Source organism: Canis aureus, chromosome X, assembly GCF_053574225.1.
Source record: "Canis aureus isolate CA01 chromosome X, VMU_Caureus_v.1.0, whole genome shotgun sequence".
NCBI classification, from domain to species: domain Eukaryota; kingdom Metazoa; phylum Chordata; class Mammalia; order Carnivora; family Canidae; genus Canis; species Canis aureus.
The window spans coordinates 482784-500221 of NC_135649.1; the positions used below are offsets into that span (position 1 = coordinate 482784).

Sequence of the window (17438 nt, forward strand, 5' to 3'; positions counted from 1 at the left end):
TCCAAAACAGGTGTCACAAAGACAACTGCCAGGCAGATTTGGCCCATGGGCAATAGTTTGGTAATCCTTGCATTTAAAAAACATATGTCTATACAGTGGCCAACAGATACATGAAAAGATGCTCGACATCAGTCATCCTCAGGAAAATACAGGGGATCCCTGGGTGGCTCAGCAGTTTAGTGCCTTTGGCCCAGGGCGCGATCCTGGAGTCCTGGGATCGAGTCCCACGTCAGGCTCCCGCATGGAGCCTGCTTCTCCCTCCTCCTGTGTCTCTGCCTCTCTTTCTCTCTCTCTCTTTCTCTATCACAAATAAATAAATAAATCTTTAAAAAAAAAGAAAAGAAAATACAACTCAAAACCACAATGAGATCCCACCTCACACCTGTGAGAGTGGGTAAAATCAACAAGTCAGGAAACAACAGGTGTTGGTGAGGATGTGAAGAAAGGGGGACCCTCTTGTACTGTGTGGGTGGGGGCACAGGCTGGTGCAGCCGCTCTGGAGAACAGCATAGAGGGTCCTCAAGAAGTTACAAATAGAACTACCTTATGATCCAGCAATTGTACTTTGGGTATTTACCCAAAGGATACAAAACTACTCATTCAAAAGGCAAATGAACCCCAATATTTGTAGCAGCATTATCAGCAACAGCCAAATTATGGAAAGAGCCCAAATGTCCATTGACTGATGAATGGATAAGAAGAATGGATAAAGAATGGAATATTACTCAGCCATCAAAAAGAATGACATCTTACCATTTGCAACAACATGGTTAGAGGTAGAGAGTATTTTGCTAAGCAAAATAAGTCCGTCAGAGAAAGAAAATACCATATGATTTCACTCATATGTGAAATTTAAGAAACAAAACAGATGAACATGGGGAAGGGAAAAACAAAAAGAGAAGCAAACCATAAAAGAGACTCTTAACTATATAGTACAAACTGAGAGTTGCTGGAGTGCAAGTGGTGGGGAAATGGATTAAATGGGTGATGAGCATTAAGGAGAGCATTTGTTGTGATGAGCACTGGGTGATGTATGGAAGTGTACAACCACTGTATTGTACACCTGAAACTAATATTTAACTGTATGATAACTAACTGGAATTTAAATAAAAACTTGAAACAAAAAATAATAAAAATAAAAGACATATGTCTAACAAATATAAATCTCTAACAAATGTTAGTAGCCTTATTAGTAAGTGAATTACTTAGAATTATTATAACAATAGAATTCTACTTGCCAATCTGGAAAAATATATATATATTTTTAAAAATAAGAATACTTAATTTTGAAGGGCACACACATATTTTTGGAGACAACGAAAATTGGTATAGACTTCCTAATAAAGTAATTTAGTTAAATCCATCAAGGCTCTTAAAAGTTTCTATCTTTGAATTTAACAATCCTACCTTCTTGAGAAGATTATCAGAAATATAGAAAAATGGGGCACCTGAGAGTCTCAGTCATTTGAGCGCCTGCCTCTTGGTTTCCACTCAGGGTGATCTCAGGGTGGTGAGATCGAGCCCCACATGGGGCTTTCTGTTCACTGCAGAATCTGCTTCAGGTTCTCTGTCTCCCTCTGCCCTTCTCCCCACTTGCATGCTCTCTCTCTCTAAAAAATCCATCTTTAAAAAATGAAAAAAATATAGACAAGGATGATCACTATTAAATAATAAGGAAATTTTTAAAAATAAGACTACATGCTCCAGAAGAACAGACTGGTTAGGTAAATCTTGGTAGTCTTATTCTGCAAATTATATTAATTAATTTTTATGAAGATTTAATTTTTTTAAGTTTTAATTTAAATTCCAGTTAGTTAACATAGAGTGTAATATTAGATTCTGGTGTAGAATTTAGTGATTCAACACTTGCATACAACACCTGGTGCTCATCACTAGTGCCCTCCTTAATACTTAGCCCCTATTTCACCCATCCCCACTCTGGTAACCATCTGTTTGTTTTCTATAGTTAAGAGTCTGTGAATTTAAGAAAACAAACAATTGTAGGTGAAGATTTAATTTTTTAATGATGAAGTGACTCCATATATTAAGTGACAAAGGCAGGCTACAAACATATATATATATGTACTATATTTATATAAAATAAAAGAATGCATGGGGAAAAAGTGGAAGGAATGATGCCAAGCTATTAATAATGGTTTCATCTGTGTGGTAGAATGGTATATAAAAGTGATTTTTTTTTAGAATAAGTGGATCCTTTTTTTAATAATAAATTTATTTTTTATTGGTGTTCAATTTGCCAACATACAGAATAACACCCAGTGCTCATCCCGTCAAGTGCCCCCCTCAGTGCCCGTCACCCATTCACCCCCAACCCCGGCCCTCCTCCCCTTCCACCACTCCTAGTTTGTTTCCCAGAGTTAGGAGTCTTTATGTTCTGTCTCCCTTTCTGATATTTCCTACCCATTTCTTCTCCCTTCCCTTCTATTCCCTTTCACTATTATTTATATTCCCCAAATAAATGAGAACACATAATGTGTGTCCTTCTCCGATTGACTTACTTCACTCAGCATAATACCCTCCAGTTCCATCCACGTTGAAGCAAATTGTGGGTATTTGTCGTTTCTAATGGCTGAGTAATATTCCATTGTACACGTAAACCACATCTTCTTTATCCATTCATCTTTCGATGGACACCGAGGCTCCTTCCACAGTTTGGCTATTGTGGACATTGCTGCCAGAAACATCAGGGTGCAGGTGTCCCGGCGTTTCATTGCATCTGTATCTTTGGGGTAAATCCCCAGCAGTGCAATTGCTGGGTCGTAGGGTAGGTCTATTTTTAACTGTTTGAGGAACCTCCACAGAGTTTTCCAGAGTGGCTGCACCATTTCACATTCCCACCAACAGTGTAAGAGGGTTCCCTTTTCTCCTCATCCTCTCCAACATTTGTGGTTTCCTGCCTTGTTAATTTTCCCCCATTCTCACTGGTGTGAGGTGGTTTTGATTTGTATTTCCCTGATGGCCAGTGATGCGGAGCATTTTCTCATGTGCGTGTTGGCCATGTCTATGTCTTCCTCTGTGAGATTTCTCTTCATGTCTTTTGCCCATTTCATGATTGGATTGTTTGTTTGTTTGGTGTTGAGTTTAATAAGTTCTTTATAGATCTTGGAAACTAGCCCTTTATCTGATATGTCATTTGCAAATATCTTCTCCCACTCTGTAGGTTGTCTTTTAGTTTTGTTGACTGTATCCTTTGCTGTGCAAAAGCTTCTTATCTTGATGAAGTCCCAATAGTTCATTTTTGCTTTTGTTTCTTTTGCCTTCGTGGATGTATCTTGCAAGAAGTTACTGTGGCCGAGTTCAAAAAGGGTGTTGCCTGTGTTCTCCTCTAGGATTTTGATGGAATCTTGTCTCACATTTAGATCTTTCATCCATCTTGAGTTTATCTTTGTGTATGGTGCAAGAGAGTGGTCTAGTTTCATTCTTCTGCATGTGGATGTCCAATTTTCCCAGCACCATTTATTGAAGAGACTGTCTTTCTTCCAGTGGATAGTCTTTCCTCCTTTATCGAATATTAGTTGACTATAAAGTTCAGGGTCCACTTCTGGGTTCTCTATTCTGTTCCATTGATCCATGTGTCTGTTTTTGTGCCAGGACCACACTGTCTTGTTGACCACAGCTTTGTAGTACAACCTGAAATCTGGCATTGTGATGCCCCCAGGTATGGTTTTCTTTTTTAAAATTCCGCTGGCTATTCGGGGTCTTTTCTGATTCCACACAAATCTTAAAATAATTTGTTCTAACTCTCTGAAGAAAGTCCATGGTATTTTGATAGGGATTGCATTAAACGTGTAAATTGCCCTGGGTAACATTGACATTTTCACAATATTAATTCTTTTTAATAAGGCTGGCTCCCCGCGGAGCCGCCGCCGGAGCTCCTCTGAGCTGCTCCGGGCCCCGCCGTGTGCGCTGCAGCCCTTAGGGAGCTCGGCGCACTCTCCCGGGGCGCAGGTGTCTGTTAGTGTCCCAGGTAGCCCGAGGGCATCCCCGCCCTCCTGGGGTCCTGCTCTAACTCCCTGCAGGCCCCTTTCCGCCCGGGAAGGTCGGTGCAGCTCCTGCTTCCCCGGGACGGGGCTCTCCTGTCCTGGGGACACTCGCCCCGGCCTTAGCCCGGCTCCTCGGGGACCCCTCCCCCTTGGAGGCCTTTTGTTTCTTTATTTCTTTTTCCCCGTCTTCCTACCTGATAGAAGCGCAAACTCTTCTCACTGTAGCATTCCAGCTGTTCTCTCTTTAAATCTAAGACCGAATTCATAGATTTTCAGGATGATTGGAAGGTTATCTAGGTAATTTGGTGGGGACAGGTGACTTGGGGACCCTGCTCTTTCGCCATCTTGCCCCTCCCTCTATAAGTGATTTTTAAATTTTTCCTCATACTGGAGTGCCTGGGTGGCTCAGTTGGTTACATGTCCGACTCTTGATTTTGGCTCAGTGGTGAGATCAAACCCCACATCAGGTTGGTGGAGAGTCTGCTTGAGATTCTCTCTTTCCCAATCCCTCAGCTCCTCCCACCACTTGTACACACACTCTCTCTGTCTCTCTCTAAAATAAATAAATAAATCTTTTTTAAAAACTTCCTCACACTTTTTCAAGCTTTCCAAATTCTTTGATGCTTTTATTGTCAAGAAGTAGGAAGCCAAAACAGATACAGAGAAACAGAGACAGAGAAGTAAAAAGAAATGAAAGAAGAAGATAAGATGCCAGCAAAGCCTTTCACTCTCCTTGCTATATCCTTTGCTTATCCTGAAGACTTTCTAAAGCATTTTTGAGGGGCTGGTGTTTTTTTTTAACTTTTTGGGTTTTTTGGCACAGTAGGCAAAGTCAAGAAATCACTTTATCATGTTATATTATGGTCAAACTGCCCTAATTTATTTATTCTCTTCTAGTTGGTGAGATTTATTTGTTCATTAATTAATTTATTAGTTTCATACTACTCACCCTACAAATATTTCTGTCTCAGGAACATTCTAGGCATTTATTTTAATTTCATTTCATAAACAATACAGCATCTGGTAATTGGTTGTTTTTTTTTTTTTTTTTTGGTAATTGGTTGTTAAAAATAATATTCTTAACCAGTAAATTATTGGCAGTAATTATAACTATTATTTTAATGCCTTTTATTTTTCCCTTTAAAGGGCCAGATGGTCATGTAACTAAATATGATTTGGATTGGCTGGTGAGAAACAGCTATGAAGGGCAGAAACAAAAGGTCATCCAACCTAGAATCTTATGGAATGCTGAAATCTATCAGCAAGCCCAAGTTCCATCTGTAGATTTCCAGAGCTTCTTAGAAACCAATGAGGGATTGAAGAACTTTCTGCAAAACTTTCTGCTGTATGGAATTGCATTTGTAGAAAATGTCCCTCCCACTCAAGAACACACAGAGAAGTTGGCAGAAAGGATCAGCTTGATCAGGTAATTTATGAGTTTATAATATCTACAGTAATTAATTTGAAGAGCATTAACACCAGGAAAATAATTTTACAGGGTATGGTCACTGTTTTTAATCCAGAATATTTTGTGTCCTGAATAAGGGGATTCCCATTTATAGTACTTTATTTGAAGCCCAGATTTCTAATCTTTAAAACACTTACATGTTAAATATGATGAAGACTTCAGAGTCATTGGTATATTTTTTGAGCCTAGTGGTACTCAAAGTGGCAGGAATCATTATAAACTAGAAATATCACTAACTTTGAGTAAACAGAACCAGGTAGTAGTCTAAATTCTACCATCCAACAATTGTGTGAACATTGACAACTCCATTACATACACACCTGTACCCTCCACCTCCACCTCCACCCACTGGCCTCAACTTTCCCATCTCATAAGAGGATTAAATAAGATGGAGTCTAAAGATCATCTAGTTTTGACCTATTATGATCTCTAAGGCTTGATTCAGAGACTAGCTGTTAATAATACTGCCTTACACTATATAGCATTTAACCAATATATTCACACCCATTATTTTCTTTTGATCCTTATAGAAATTCTGATGAGTGCATATTTTATCCCCTATTCTGCTGATGAGCCACTTGAGACATATAATAAGTAAGTGGCTTGCCCAGGATTGCTCTGCTAGTAAGAAGTAGAATTGGGATTCAGCAGAGGAGCTAAGATGGTAGTGTCATAGGAGAACCCTAGGCTTACTTCGTCCCTTAAACAGAGCCAATTAACTATCAAATCATTCTGAATACCCAAGAAATTGACCTGAGGATGATAGAACAAACTGCACAAGTAGGAGAGAAGAGAGGCCACATAGAGGAAGGCAAGGAGTGCAAAGACATGGTCTGGGGGAGAAACCCATGAGTGCTATGGAAGGGAGGGAACCCTCGTTGCAGAGAAAGGCAAGAGAGAGTGGAGCACATAGGGATGAGCAAAAGGGGAACACTTTCCCAAAGCCATTGGCTGGGAAAAAAGAGTGGCTGATTTTCATGAGGTTTTGCAACCAGCTGGGCTCAAAGACTGGTTTTAGAGATCCATGGGTTTGGCTGAGATAGAGACCTGAGGGTACTACTCCTGGTGAGAAGGCAGGCAAGTAACCCCAGGGCAAACAGTGCAATCTGAGGATTGCCTAAGGCACACAGGGAGATAATGTTCAGTCTTCTCTGGGGACAAAAGTGCCCACAGGCACTATCAGCATAGGTCCAGAGACACTTGCTGAAGCCAGCTAACTCAGACACTTGGCTCTTTAGCCTGTTTTGTTCCAAATTCCATGCCCCTGTGCTGTGGCATGACTGCCCTTCTGGATCAAACCTGCATCAGTCCCAGCATAGTGAGACCATCCCCCAGAAGACCAGGTCAGGTCCCCACCACACCAGACCCCCAAAGATTAGAGTTTTAAAAGTCATCAGGCTTGGCTGATATAGAGTCCAAAGTGCACTGTGCTGCTCCAGGCAGGCAAACAACCCAGAGACAGTGTAAAAACACCGATCTGAAAAATGCTTAGAAGACATGAGGGGAAATTATTCACTCTTCTGGGAGTGCTTCCCTGAGAGCAGCAAGCACAGACTCCCTTCTCCAGGGACAGAGGAGCTGGCTGGCACCATTTCCCTCCCCTACCCCTCAGCATAAACCGACTTAAGTAAACAGCAAAATGCCCACGCTGGCTGCCTGACCTGCTTGCCCAAAGTCCCACTCCACTGCACTCTGCTGGTATTTCTTTTCTCTTGCAAACGTGTCTAAGGACCAGAGCAGCAGGCCCCCTCACCAGAAGACCAGTAGAAACCCCTGCATACACCACATCTACCAACCATAGAGTTCTGCAAGGCTTCAGTATTAGTGGAAGTGGTATCAGGTCTCATTTAACAAGTAGACAAGAGCATAGCTACATAAAGCTCACTGTGCTCTGGCCAAGTTCTAAACACTGTGGACTACAGACAAGGAAAAACTCTGCAGAGGACTAACCTGAGGGAAAGAGTAGCCAAAACACAGTAGCAGAGTGCACACAGCACGTACAAGAGACATTCCCTGGAGCACCCAGCCCTGGACACTGTATGACCTCTTCTTTTTTTTTTTTTTATTTAATTTATTTATTTATGATAGTCATCAGAGAGCGAGAGAGAGAGAGAGAGAGGCAGAGACACAGGCAGAGGGAGAAGCAGGCTCCATGCACCGGGAGCCCGATGTGGGATTCAATCCCGGGTCTCCAGGATCGCGCCCTGGGCCAAAGGCAGGCGCTAAACCGCTGCGCCACCCAGGGATCCCTGTATGACCTCTTCTTCATAAAGCCATTACTCTCAAGAGCAGGAAACATAACAGGCTTTCCTAACACAGTGAAGAATATAAAGACATAGACAAAATGCCAAGATGGAGGAATTCATCCCCAAAAAGGAACAAGAAAAGTTCACAGCCAGAGATCCAAGTGAAACAGATATAAGTAACATGCCTAATGGAGAATATAAAACAACAATCATAAGGATACTCACTAGGTTTGAGAAAAGAATAGAAGACTTCAAGGAGGCCCTTGCTACAGAGATAAAAGAGTTAAAAAACAACCAATCACGGGATCCCTGGGTGGCGTAGCGGTTTGGCGCCTGCCTTTGGCCCAGGGCGCGATCCTGGAGACCCGGGATTGAATCCCACATCGGGCTCCCGGTGCATGGAGCCTGCTTCTCCCTCTGTCTCTGAGCCTCTCTCTCTCTCTCTCTGTGTGTGACTATCATAAATAAATAAAAATTAAAAAAAAAAACAACCAATCACAAATGAAAAATGCAATAACAGATTAAAAACTGGATGTGATGACCATAAATATGTAAGAAGCAGAGGAATGAATAATGATATAAAAGTCAAAATAATGGGGCACCTGGATGACTCAGGTGGTTAAAAATCAGACTCTTCATTTTGGATCAGGTCATGATCTCAGGGTCATGAGATTGAGCCCTGCATCAGGCTCTTCACCGGGAATGGAGCCTACTTAAGACTTTCTCTCTCCCACTCCCTAAGCCCCTCTCCCCATTCTCTCTCTCTCTCTCTCTCTCTGCCCTCTAAAAATATTTTTAAAAGAACACAAAATAATGGAAAATAATAGAGCTGAACCAAATGGAGAAAGAATTATGGAACAGGAGAATAGACTTAGGGATCTCAGTGACTCCATCAAATGTAATAATATCTGTATCATAGGAGTCCAGAAGAAGAGAGAAAGGGGGGCAGAAGAGGAAATAGTAGCTGAAATTTTCCCTAATCTGGGGAAGGAAACAGATATTCAAATCCAGAAGGTGTATAGAACTCCCATTAAAATCAAGAAAAGCAGACAACACCAAGGCATAGTGGAGTTAAATTTGGACAATCTAGTGATAAAGAAAAGATCCTAAAAGCAGCAAGACAAAAGGAGCCTTTACTTACAAAGGAAGATCCATAACATTAGCTGCAGACCTCTCCACAGAAACTTGGCAAGCCAGAAGGAGTACCATGATATATTCAAAGTACTGAATGGAAAAATCCGCAGCCAAGAATACTCTCCCCAGCAAGGCTATCATTCAGAATAGGAGAGATAGTTTCTCAAACAAAACTAAAGGAGATTGTAGCCACTAAATCAGCCCTGCAAGAAATATCACAGAAGACTCTCTTAGTAGAAAGGAGAGACCAAATGTGACAAAGACAAGAAAGGATCAGAGAAAATCTCCAGAAACAATGACAATACAAGTAATAAAATGGCAATAAATACATATCTATCGGGCAGCCCCGGTGGCGCAGCGGTTTAGCGCCGCCTGCAACCCAGGGCATGATCCTGGAGACCCTGGATCGAGTCCCACGTCGGGCTCTCTGCGTGGAGCCTGCTTCTCCCTCTGCCTGTGTCTCTTCCCCTCTCTCTCTCTCTCTCTCTCTCTCTCTCTCTCTCTGTCTCTCATGAATAAATAAATAAAATCTTTTAAAAAAATACATATCTATCAATAATTACCCTGAATGTAAATGCACTAAGTAAACAATCAAAAGAAACAGAGTGTCTGAATGCATAAAAAGACCCATCTATATGCTGCCTACAAGACTCATTTTAGACCTAAAGATACCTGCAGATTGAAAGCAAGGGGATGAAAAACAATTTATTGTGCTAACGACGTGAAAGAAAGGTGGAGTAGCAGTACTTATATCACACAAAATACATTCTAAACCAAAGATTGTAACAACAGATGAAGAAGGTGCTGTATCGTAGTACAGGGGACTATCCAACAAGAAGATCTAACAATTCTACAATCATAGTAGGGGACTTTTTAGCTCCCCACTTAGAGCAATGACCAGATCATCTGAACAGAAAACCAACAAGGAAACCATGGCTTTGAATGACACGCTGGACAAGATGGACCTCGCAGATATATCCAGAGCATTCCATCCTAAAGCAGCAGAATACACATTCATTTCGAGTACACATGGGACATTCTCCAGAACAGATCACATACTGGGTCACAAAGAACGTCTCAACAAGTACTAAAATATTGGGGTCATACCGTGCCTGTTATCTGACCACAACACTGTGAAACTGGAAGTCAAACACAAGAAAAAAAAACTTGGGAAGACCACAAATACATGCAGGTCAAACAACATGGTACTAGGCAATGAATGGGTCAACTGGGAAATTAAAGAAGAAATTTTTAAGCATACATGGAAACAAATGAAAATGAAAACACAGTAGTCTAAAACCTTTCAGATAGGGTAAAAGTGGTCCTAAGATGGAAGTATATTGCATTACAGGCCTACCTTAACAAGCAAGAAAAATCTCAAAGAAACAACCTAACCCCTAAAGGAGCTAGAAAAAGAACAACAAATGAAGTGTAACACCAGCAGAAGAAGGTAAATAAGAGATTAGAACAGGAATAAATGATACGATAACTAAAACAACAGTAGAAGAGATCAATGAAACAGGAGCTGGTTATGTGAAAAAAAAGTAATACAATTGATAAACCCCAGCCAGACTTAAAAAGAAAAGTCCCAAATAAATAAAATCACAAATGAGAGAGGAAAAATCACAACCAGCACCACAGAAATGCAAACAATTCTAAGAGAATAATATGAAAAATTATATGCCAACCCATTGGACAACCTGGAAGACATGGATAAATTACAAATAGAAACACATAACCTACCAAAACAGAAAAAAGAAGAAATAGAAAATTTGAACAGACAGATAACCAGCAAAGAATGTAAATCAGTCATCAAAATCTCCAAACAAACAAAAGGCCAGGGCCAGATGGCTTTACAGGGGAATTCTTCCAAACATTAAAAAAAAAAGAGTTAATGCCTGTTGTTCTCAAACTATTGCAAAAAATAGAAATGAAAGGAAAACTTCCAAAGTCATTCTAAGAGGCCAGCATTACCCTCAATCCAAAGCCAGACAGACTCCACTAAAAACAGAATAGAGGCCAATATCCCTGATGCACATGGATGCAGAAGTTCTCAACAAGATACCAGCAAATCAAATCCAACAGTACATTGAAAGAATCATTCACCAGGATCAAGTGGGATGTATTCCTGCGCCACAAGGGTGGATCGATATTCACAGATCAATCAGTGTGATACACTACATGCATAAAAGACAGGATAGCACCCATGGGATCCTCTCAATAGATGCAGAAAAGGGATTTGACAAAGCACAACATCTATTCTAGATAGAAACCCTCAACAAAGTAGGGATAGAGGAAACACACCCCATCATAATAAAGGCCATATACAGAAACCCGCAGCAAATCTCATCCTCAATGGGGAAAAACTGAGAGCTTTTCCTCTAATTTCAGGAATAAGGATGCCCACTCTCACCGCTGTTATTTAACATAGTGCTGGAAGTCCCAGGCTCAGCAGTCAGACAATAAAAAGAAATAAAAGGTACCCAAATCAGGAAGGAAGAAGTCATACTTTCACTATTTGTAGATGATATGATGCTATATATAGAAAACCCAAAAGATTCCACAGAAGAATTGCTAGAACTGATACATGAATTTAGTAAAATTGCAGAATACAAAATCATTGTACAGAAATCTGTTGTATTTCTATACAGTAATGATGAAGCAGCAGAAAGAGAAGTCAAGGAATCAATTCTATTTATAACTGCACCAAAAACTGTAAGATGCCTAGGAATAAACCTGACCAAACATGTAAATGATCTGTATTCTGAAAACTATAAAACACAGATGAAAGAAATTGAAGATGGCACAAAGAGATGGAGAAACATTCCATGCTTGTGGATTGGAGGAACAAATATTTTTAAAATGTCTATATTACCCAAAGCAGCCTACACATTTAATGCAATCCCTATCAATATACCACCCACTTTTTTGACAGAGCTATAAATAAACAATCCTAAAATGTGTGTGGAATCATGAAAGACTTTGAACAGCCAAAGCAATCTTGAAAAAGAAAAACAAACCTGAGGGCATCACAATGCCGGATTTCAAGTTGTACTACAAAGCTGTGATCATCAAGACAGTGTGGTTCTGACCCAAAAACAGACACATATATCCATAGAACAGAATAGAGAATCCAGAAATGGACCCTCAACTCTATGGTCAACTAATATTCGACAAAGCAGGAAAGAATCTCCACTGGATAAAAGACAGTCTCTTCAACAAATGGTGTTGAGAAAACTGGACCATTCTCTTACACCACACACAAAGATACACTCAGAATGGATGAAAGATCTAAATGTGACACCTGAAACCATCAAAATCCTAGAGGAGGGTAGCCCAGGTGCCTCAGCGGTTTAGCGCCGCCTTCAGCCCAGGATGTGATCTTGGAGACCCGAAATCGAGTCCTATGTCGGGCTCCCTGCGTGGAGCCTGCATCTCCCTCTGCCTGTGTCTCTGCCTCTCTCTGTGTGTGTGTCTCTCATGAATAAATAAATAAAAATCTTTTTTAAAAAAGAAAATCCTAGAGGAGAACACAGGCAGCAACTTCTGTGACCTCAGCCGCAGCAACTTCTTATTAGACACCTTGGCAGAGACAAGGGAAACAAAAGCAAAAATCAGCTATTGAGACTTCAAGATAAAAAGTGTCTGCACAGGAAGGAAACAACAAAACTAAAAGGCAGCCTTCAGAATGGGAAAAGACATTTCCAAATGATATCTCTGATAGAGGCTTAGTATCCAAAATCCTCAAAGAATTGTCAAACTCAACACCCAAAAAAACAAATAATCCAGTTAAAAATGGGCAGAAAACATGAATAGACATTTTTCCAAAGATGACATCCAGATGGTCAACAGACACCTGACAAGATGCTCCACATCACTGATCATCAGGGAGATGCAGATCAAATGCACAATGAGATCCCACCTCACACCTGTCAGAATGGCTAAAATCAACAAGTCAGGAGACAACGGGTGTTGGTGAGGATGTGGAGAAAGGAGAATCTTCTTATACTGTTGGTAGGAATGTAAGCTGGTGCAGCCGCTCTGGAGAACAGTGTGGAGGCTCCTCAAGGAGTTAAAATAGAACTACCCTATGACCCAGCAATTGCACTACTAAGTACTTACAATTCAAAGAAATACATATACCCCAATGTTTATAGTAGCATTATCAGTAACAGCCAAATTATGGAAAGAGCCCCAAAAATCTATTGATGAATGAATAAAAACATGTCAGATACACACACACACACACACACACACACACACAATGGAATATTACTCAGCTATAAAAAAGAATGAAATCATGCCATTTACAATGATGTGGATGGATCTAGAGAGTATTATACTTAGTGAAATAAGTCAGTGAGAGAAAGACAAATACCATATGATTTCTCTCATATGTGGAATTTAAGAAACAAAACACATGAGAAAAGGAAAAGAGGGAGAGAGGCTGACCAAGAAATAGACTCTTAACTATAGAGAACACACTATGGTCACCAGAGGGGAGGTAGTCAGGGAGTGGGTGAGAGGACACTTGTTCTGAGAGCACTGGGTGATTTATGGAAGTGTTCAACCACTGTATTGTACACCTGACACTGATACTACAATGTTTGTTATTTAACTGGAATGTAAATAAATATTTTTTAAAATCTAATATTGTAGTGTAGGAGCACCTGGATGGCTCAGTTGGTTAAGCTTCTGCCTTCAGTTCAGGTCATGACTCCAAGGTCCTAGAATCTAGCCCAGCATTGGTGTCCCTGCTTAGCAGGGAGCCTGCTTCTCCCTCTGCCCCTCCCCTGCTCCTCCTCTTCCTCTCTCTCTCTCTCAAATAAATAAAATCATTTTTTTAATGGTATGTGTATATAACAGTGCTAACAGAAGATGTTCACTAGTAAAAGGTTCAGTTAAAAAGAAGTGAGGGGGGCTTGCATGGCTCAGTCTGTTAAGCATCTGACTCTTGATTTCAGGTCAGGTCACAATCTCAGGGTTGTGACTGAGCCCTGTGTCAGGCTCTGCACTGGCCATGGAGCTGACGTGAGATTCTCTCTCCCTCTCTCTCTGCCCCCCGCCCTCCATAGCTCTCTATAAAATAAATAAATGTCTCTTTTTTAAGTTTAAAAAAAGAGAACTGAGATTCAGATGGCTCAGATTTCCTGATCCTGAATTCAGTGGTGTTTCCACTTGCCAGTCTGCATTTCTAGGTAATATATAGATTGATCTTCTATAGTAATACAGGTGATGTAAACATATTTTTACTTAATATGGGCCAGATATCACTAATTGTGTAGCAAGTAGAATTCTGGGTCATTTCCTCTATCCTGGTATAACATAATCAACATTTTTTGAACCATTCAGTTTCAAACACACTTTGAGAACTTTCAGAAAAGGAAGCTGTGCTGGTAAACAATCAATCAATTGAGAGGGCTTTAGAGATCATAGTTCCTGAGGATGACTATTTCCTGTTTGGACTCTGAGGGTTCAAAAAATAAGATGAACTCTGAAAGCTAAAGAATTAAAATGACCTTTGGTCAGCTATAAGCCATCAGGAAAAAACTATAAAATCAAAATTTATGATGTATGCCTTAAGGAGAGATAAGACAACAGTGATACAGCATTTCATTAAATACTTGCTAACATGAACTATCCTTTTCTCTTTTTCTTATTCCTCCATGTCCAATAGATGGGTGAGGATCTACATTACTCACTTCTAAAAGCATCTGCATAAAGACATCTTTTTCTATGCAAGGAAGGTGAGCACAGGAAAAAACCGTGAATGTGAAAGCTATTAAAAGTAGGCACATAAACAGAGGGGGTAATCCCCTAAGCTTTCAGACTACATTATACAGTTGACCCTTGAACAATGTGTGGGTAAGGGGAACTGACCTTCCCCAACCCCACACAGTAGAAAATTCATGTATGACTTTTAACTCTCCAGAACTTAATTAGTAATAGTTTACTGCTGACTAGAAGTTTTACCAATAACATAATCAATGAGCACATATTCTATGTGTTGTATGTATTATATACTGTATTCTTACAATAAACTAGAGAATAGAAACTATTATTAGGAAAATCAGAAGAAAGAGAAAATATATTTATAATAACATCTGTATAGAAAAAAATCCATGTATGGGTGGATCCATGCAGTTGAAACCTGTGTTGTTCTTTTTTTTTAATTTTTATTTATTTATGATAGTCACAGAGAGAGAGAGAGGCAGAGACACAGGCAGAGGGAGAAGCAGGCTCCATGCACCGGGAGCCCGACGTGGGATTCGATCCCGGGTCTCCAGGATCGCGCCCTGGGCCAAAGGCAGGCGCCAAACCGCTGCGCCACCCAGGGATCCCGAAACCTGTGTTGTTCAAGGGTCAACTCTACTTTCACAGTTTGCCCCCCAACTTCCTAGAATATTAATCAGTAACAGATTGTTAAGACTGGTGCTGTGTTCAACTGTCATCTACACCTTAAACATGGAAATCTGAAGCCAAAAAATCTTTTGTTACTTCTGAATAAAGAAGTTACTAGAGTTATGAAAGACAGGAATAAAAATTTTAAATACTTAAGTCGTCCTTCATTTGCTTTGACAGAGAAACCATCTATGGGAGGATGTGGTATTTCACTTCAGACTTCTCCAGGGGTGACACCGCATACACCAAGCTGGCTTTGGATCGGCACACTGACACTACCTATTTTCAAGAGCCCTGTGGGTAAGTGGATTAGAATTTTCCATATACAGGGTCTTTACATGTGATGGTGTTGAATAATTCCTTAATCACTTTCCATTCTGTTTGAACCAAGATCATATCTGCTGATGATGACGTGTGTGACTGTTTCTTTTTCTTCTCTTAGAAACATGATAATTTTGAAATACTCTAGCTCAGTCTTCTTTGGACTTAGAAGAAGAATTTTTTTAAGTGATTGAAAATACACATTACTACATAAATAGATCTAAATTTTGTTTAATTTATATTTTTGTCTAAGTAATTACCAACAACTTACCAAAAAAGGTCTAATAGTTAATTCTGGAATTGTACAGTTTTCTTATATTTAGTTATATTGAAACAGGATCAATCTTCTAAACACAGCTGCTTTGGGCTGGTATTAACAGGAATTTGAATCCAATTTGTAAGAAGTTGGAGAGAAGGAATTAATTTTAAAACCCTTTTTTCACATGGACTCAGAAGCTGCTGAGCCAAAAATATACCATACTTTTTCCCCTAGCTTTATTAAGATATAATTGACATGTAACATATAAATTTAAGGTATACAATGGTTATATATTATAATATTATCACCACTTTAGTTAACAGAGAGTGGATCTTAAATTTTCTCACCACAAAAATGAGATGATAATCATGTGACATGATAAATGCCATTTTTAATTTACCTACCATTTCCCAGTTATTAGCGGTACCTCTGTAGTTTTTGTTATTGATCTTGCTTCTGCATATAGATGATGAGCCTGAAGCACAAAGATATTAGTAAAGTGAGTGTACATATGTATTTATAAAGATAATATGAGAGGGTGATAATATGCAATTGATTGTGGTTACATTGATTTTCTTTAACGATTTGGAACTTAAGAATATTTGGTTCAGGGGAGAAAGAATAAAGCAGCTTTTAGAGATCCTTTTCAGTGTTATCAATAAATGAAGATCCCAATAGCCCTGTATCCTCATTCTAGGGGGTCCAGAAGGAAGAAAGAGGAAATGGGATGAGAAGCAGCTGGACAGAGGTTGAGATTCAAATATTGAGTAACTCTTTTCTCTTTAACCAGTACGAAAGATAAGCATTTAGTTGTTGGTGACTTTAATTTAGACCTTTCTAGTCAATGACAAGGGCCAAGTAAGTACAGTAGCAGTATAGTAAGAATGGTTAAGAGTTCAGGCCATGTCATTAACAGATCTGGATCTGCATCCCAGCTGTGATATATATTAGGTTTGTTATCTTGGACAAGTAACTTACTGACTTCTCTGTGACTCAGTTTCTTCATCTGTAAAATGGAACTAGTGATAAAACCTATTCATTAGTATTGCTTAGGGATTACATTACATGATGTATTTAAAGCACTTGGCATACCGCCTGACACAAATTAAATGCTCAAGAAATGCTAGCTATTATTATTATTATCACTTTAGCCATTATCATCACCATCAGCAGCATTGTTATATGCCTTGTCATTTTGAAAGCTACCTTTGCTCTGGATCTCTTCTCCAGCCTCCGCAGACATTTATCTCTCCTACATCTTCACCCTTTCTGTACCTATTGATTCCTATCAGCTTCTCATATCTTCTTTAGTCTCTATCTCTCTCTAGTTAGAGCCCTGCCTTATTCCTCCCCTTCACAGCTAAAGTTATTCAAAGAATCATTGACATTCAGTATCTTTTCATTGTCACCTCCCATTCACTCCTCAAATCCATAGTCAGCTAGTTTATCCAACACCCTCCCAATTAAAATGACTCTCTTTAAGGTCACCTGGGTGGCTCAGTGGGTTGAGCATCTGACTTAAACTCATTATGGTCTCAGGGTTGTGAGATTGAGCCCTGCATTGGGTTCCATGCTCAGCACGGAGTCTGCTTGAGGATTCTCTC

General features: G+C 39.9%; 1 protein-coding gene across 5 annotated transcripts in view; it reads left to right on the forward strand.

Annotated features, from left to right (window-relative positions):
• The window catches only part of TMLHE (trimethyllysine hydroxylase, epsilon), a 114573-nt gene that overhangs the window by 51893 nt on the left and 45242 nt on the right, over positions 1-17438 (forward strand). For all 5 annotated transcript variants that reach the window (XM_077888899.1, XM_077888902.1, XM_077888903.1 and 2 more), the window contains 2 exons: positions 5151-5430; positions 15435-15554. In XM_077888899.1, coding sequence (XP_077745025.1) covers positions 5151-5430; positions 15435-15554 — 400 coding nt within the window. The remainder of the gene's footprint in view (positions 1-5150; positions 5431-15434; positions 15555-17438) is intronic.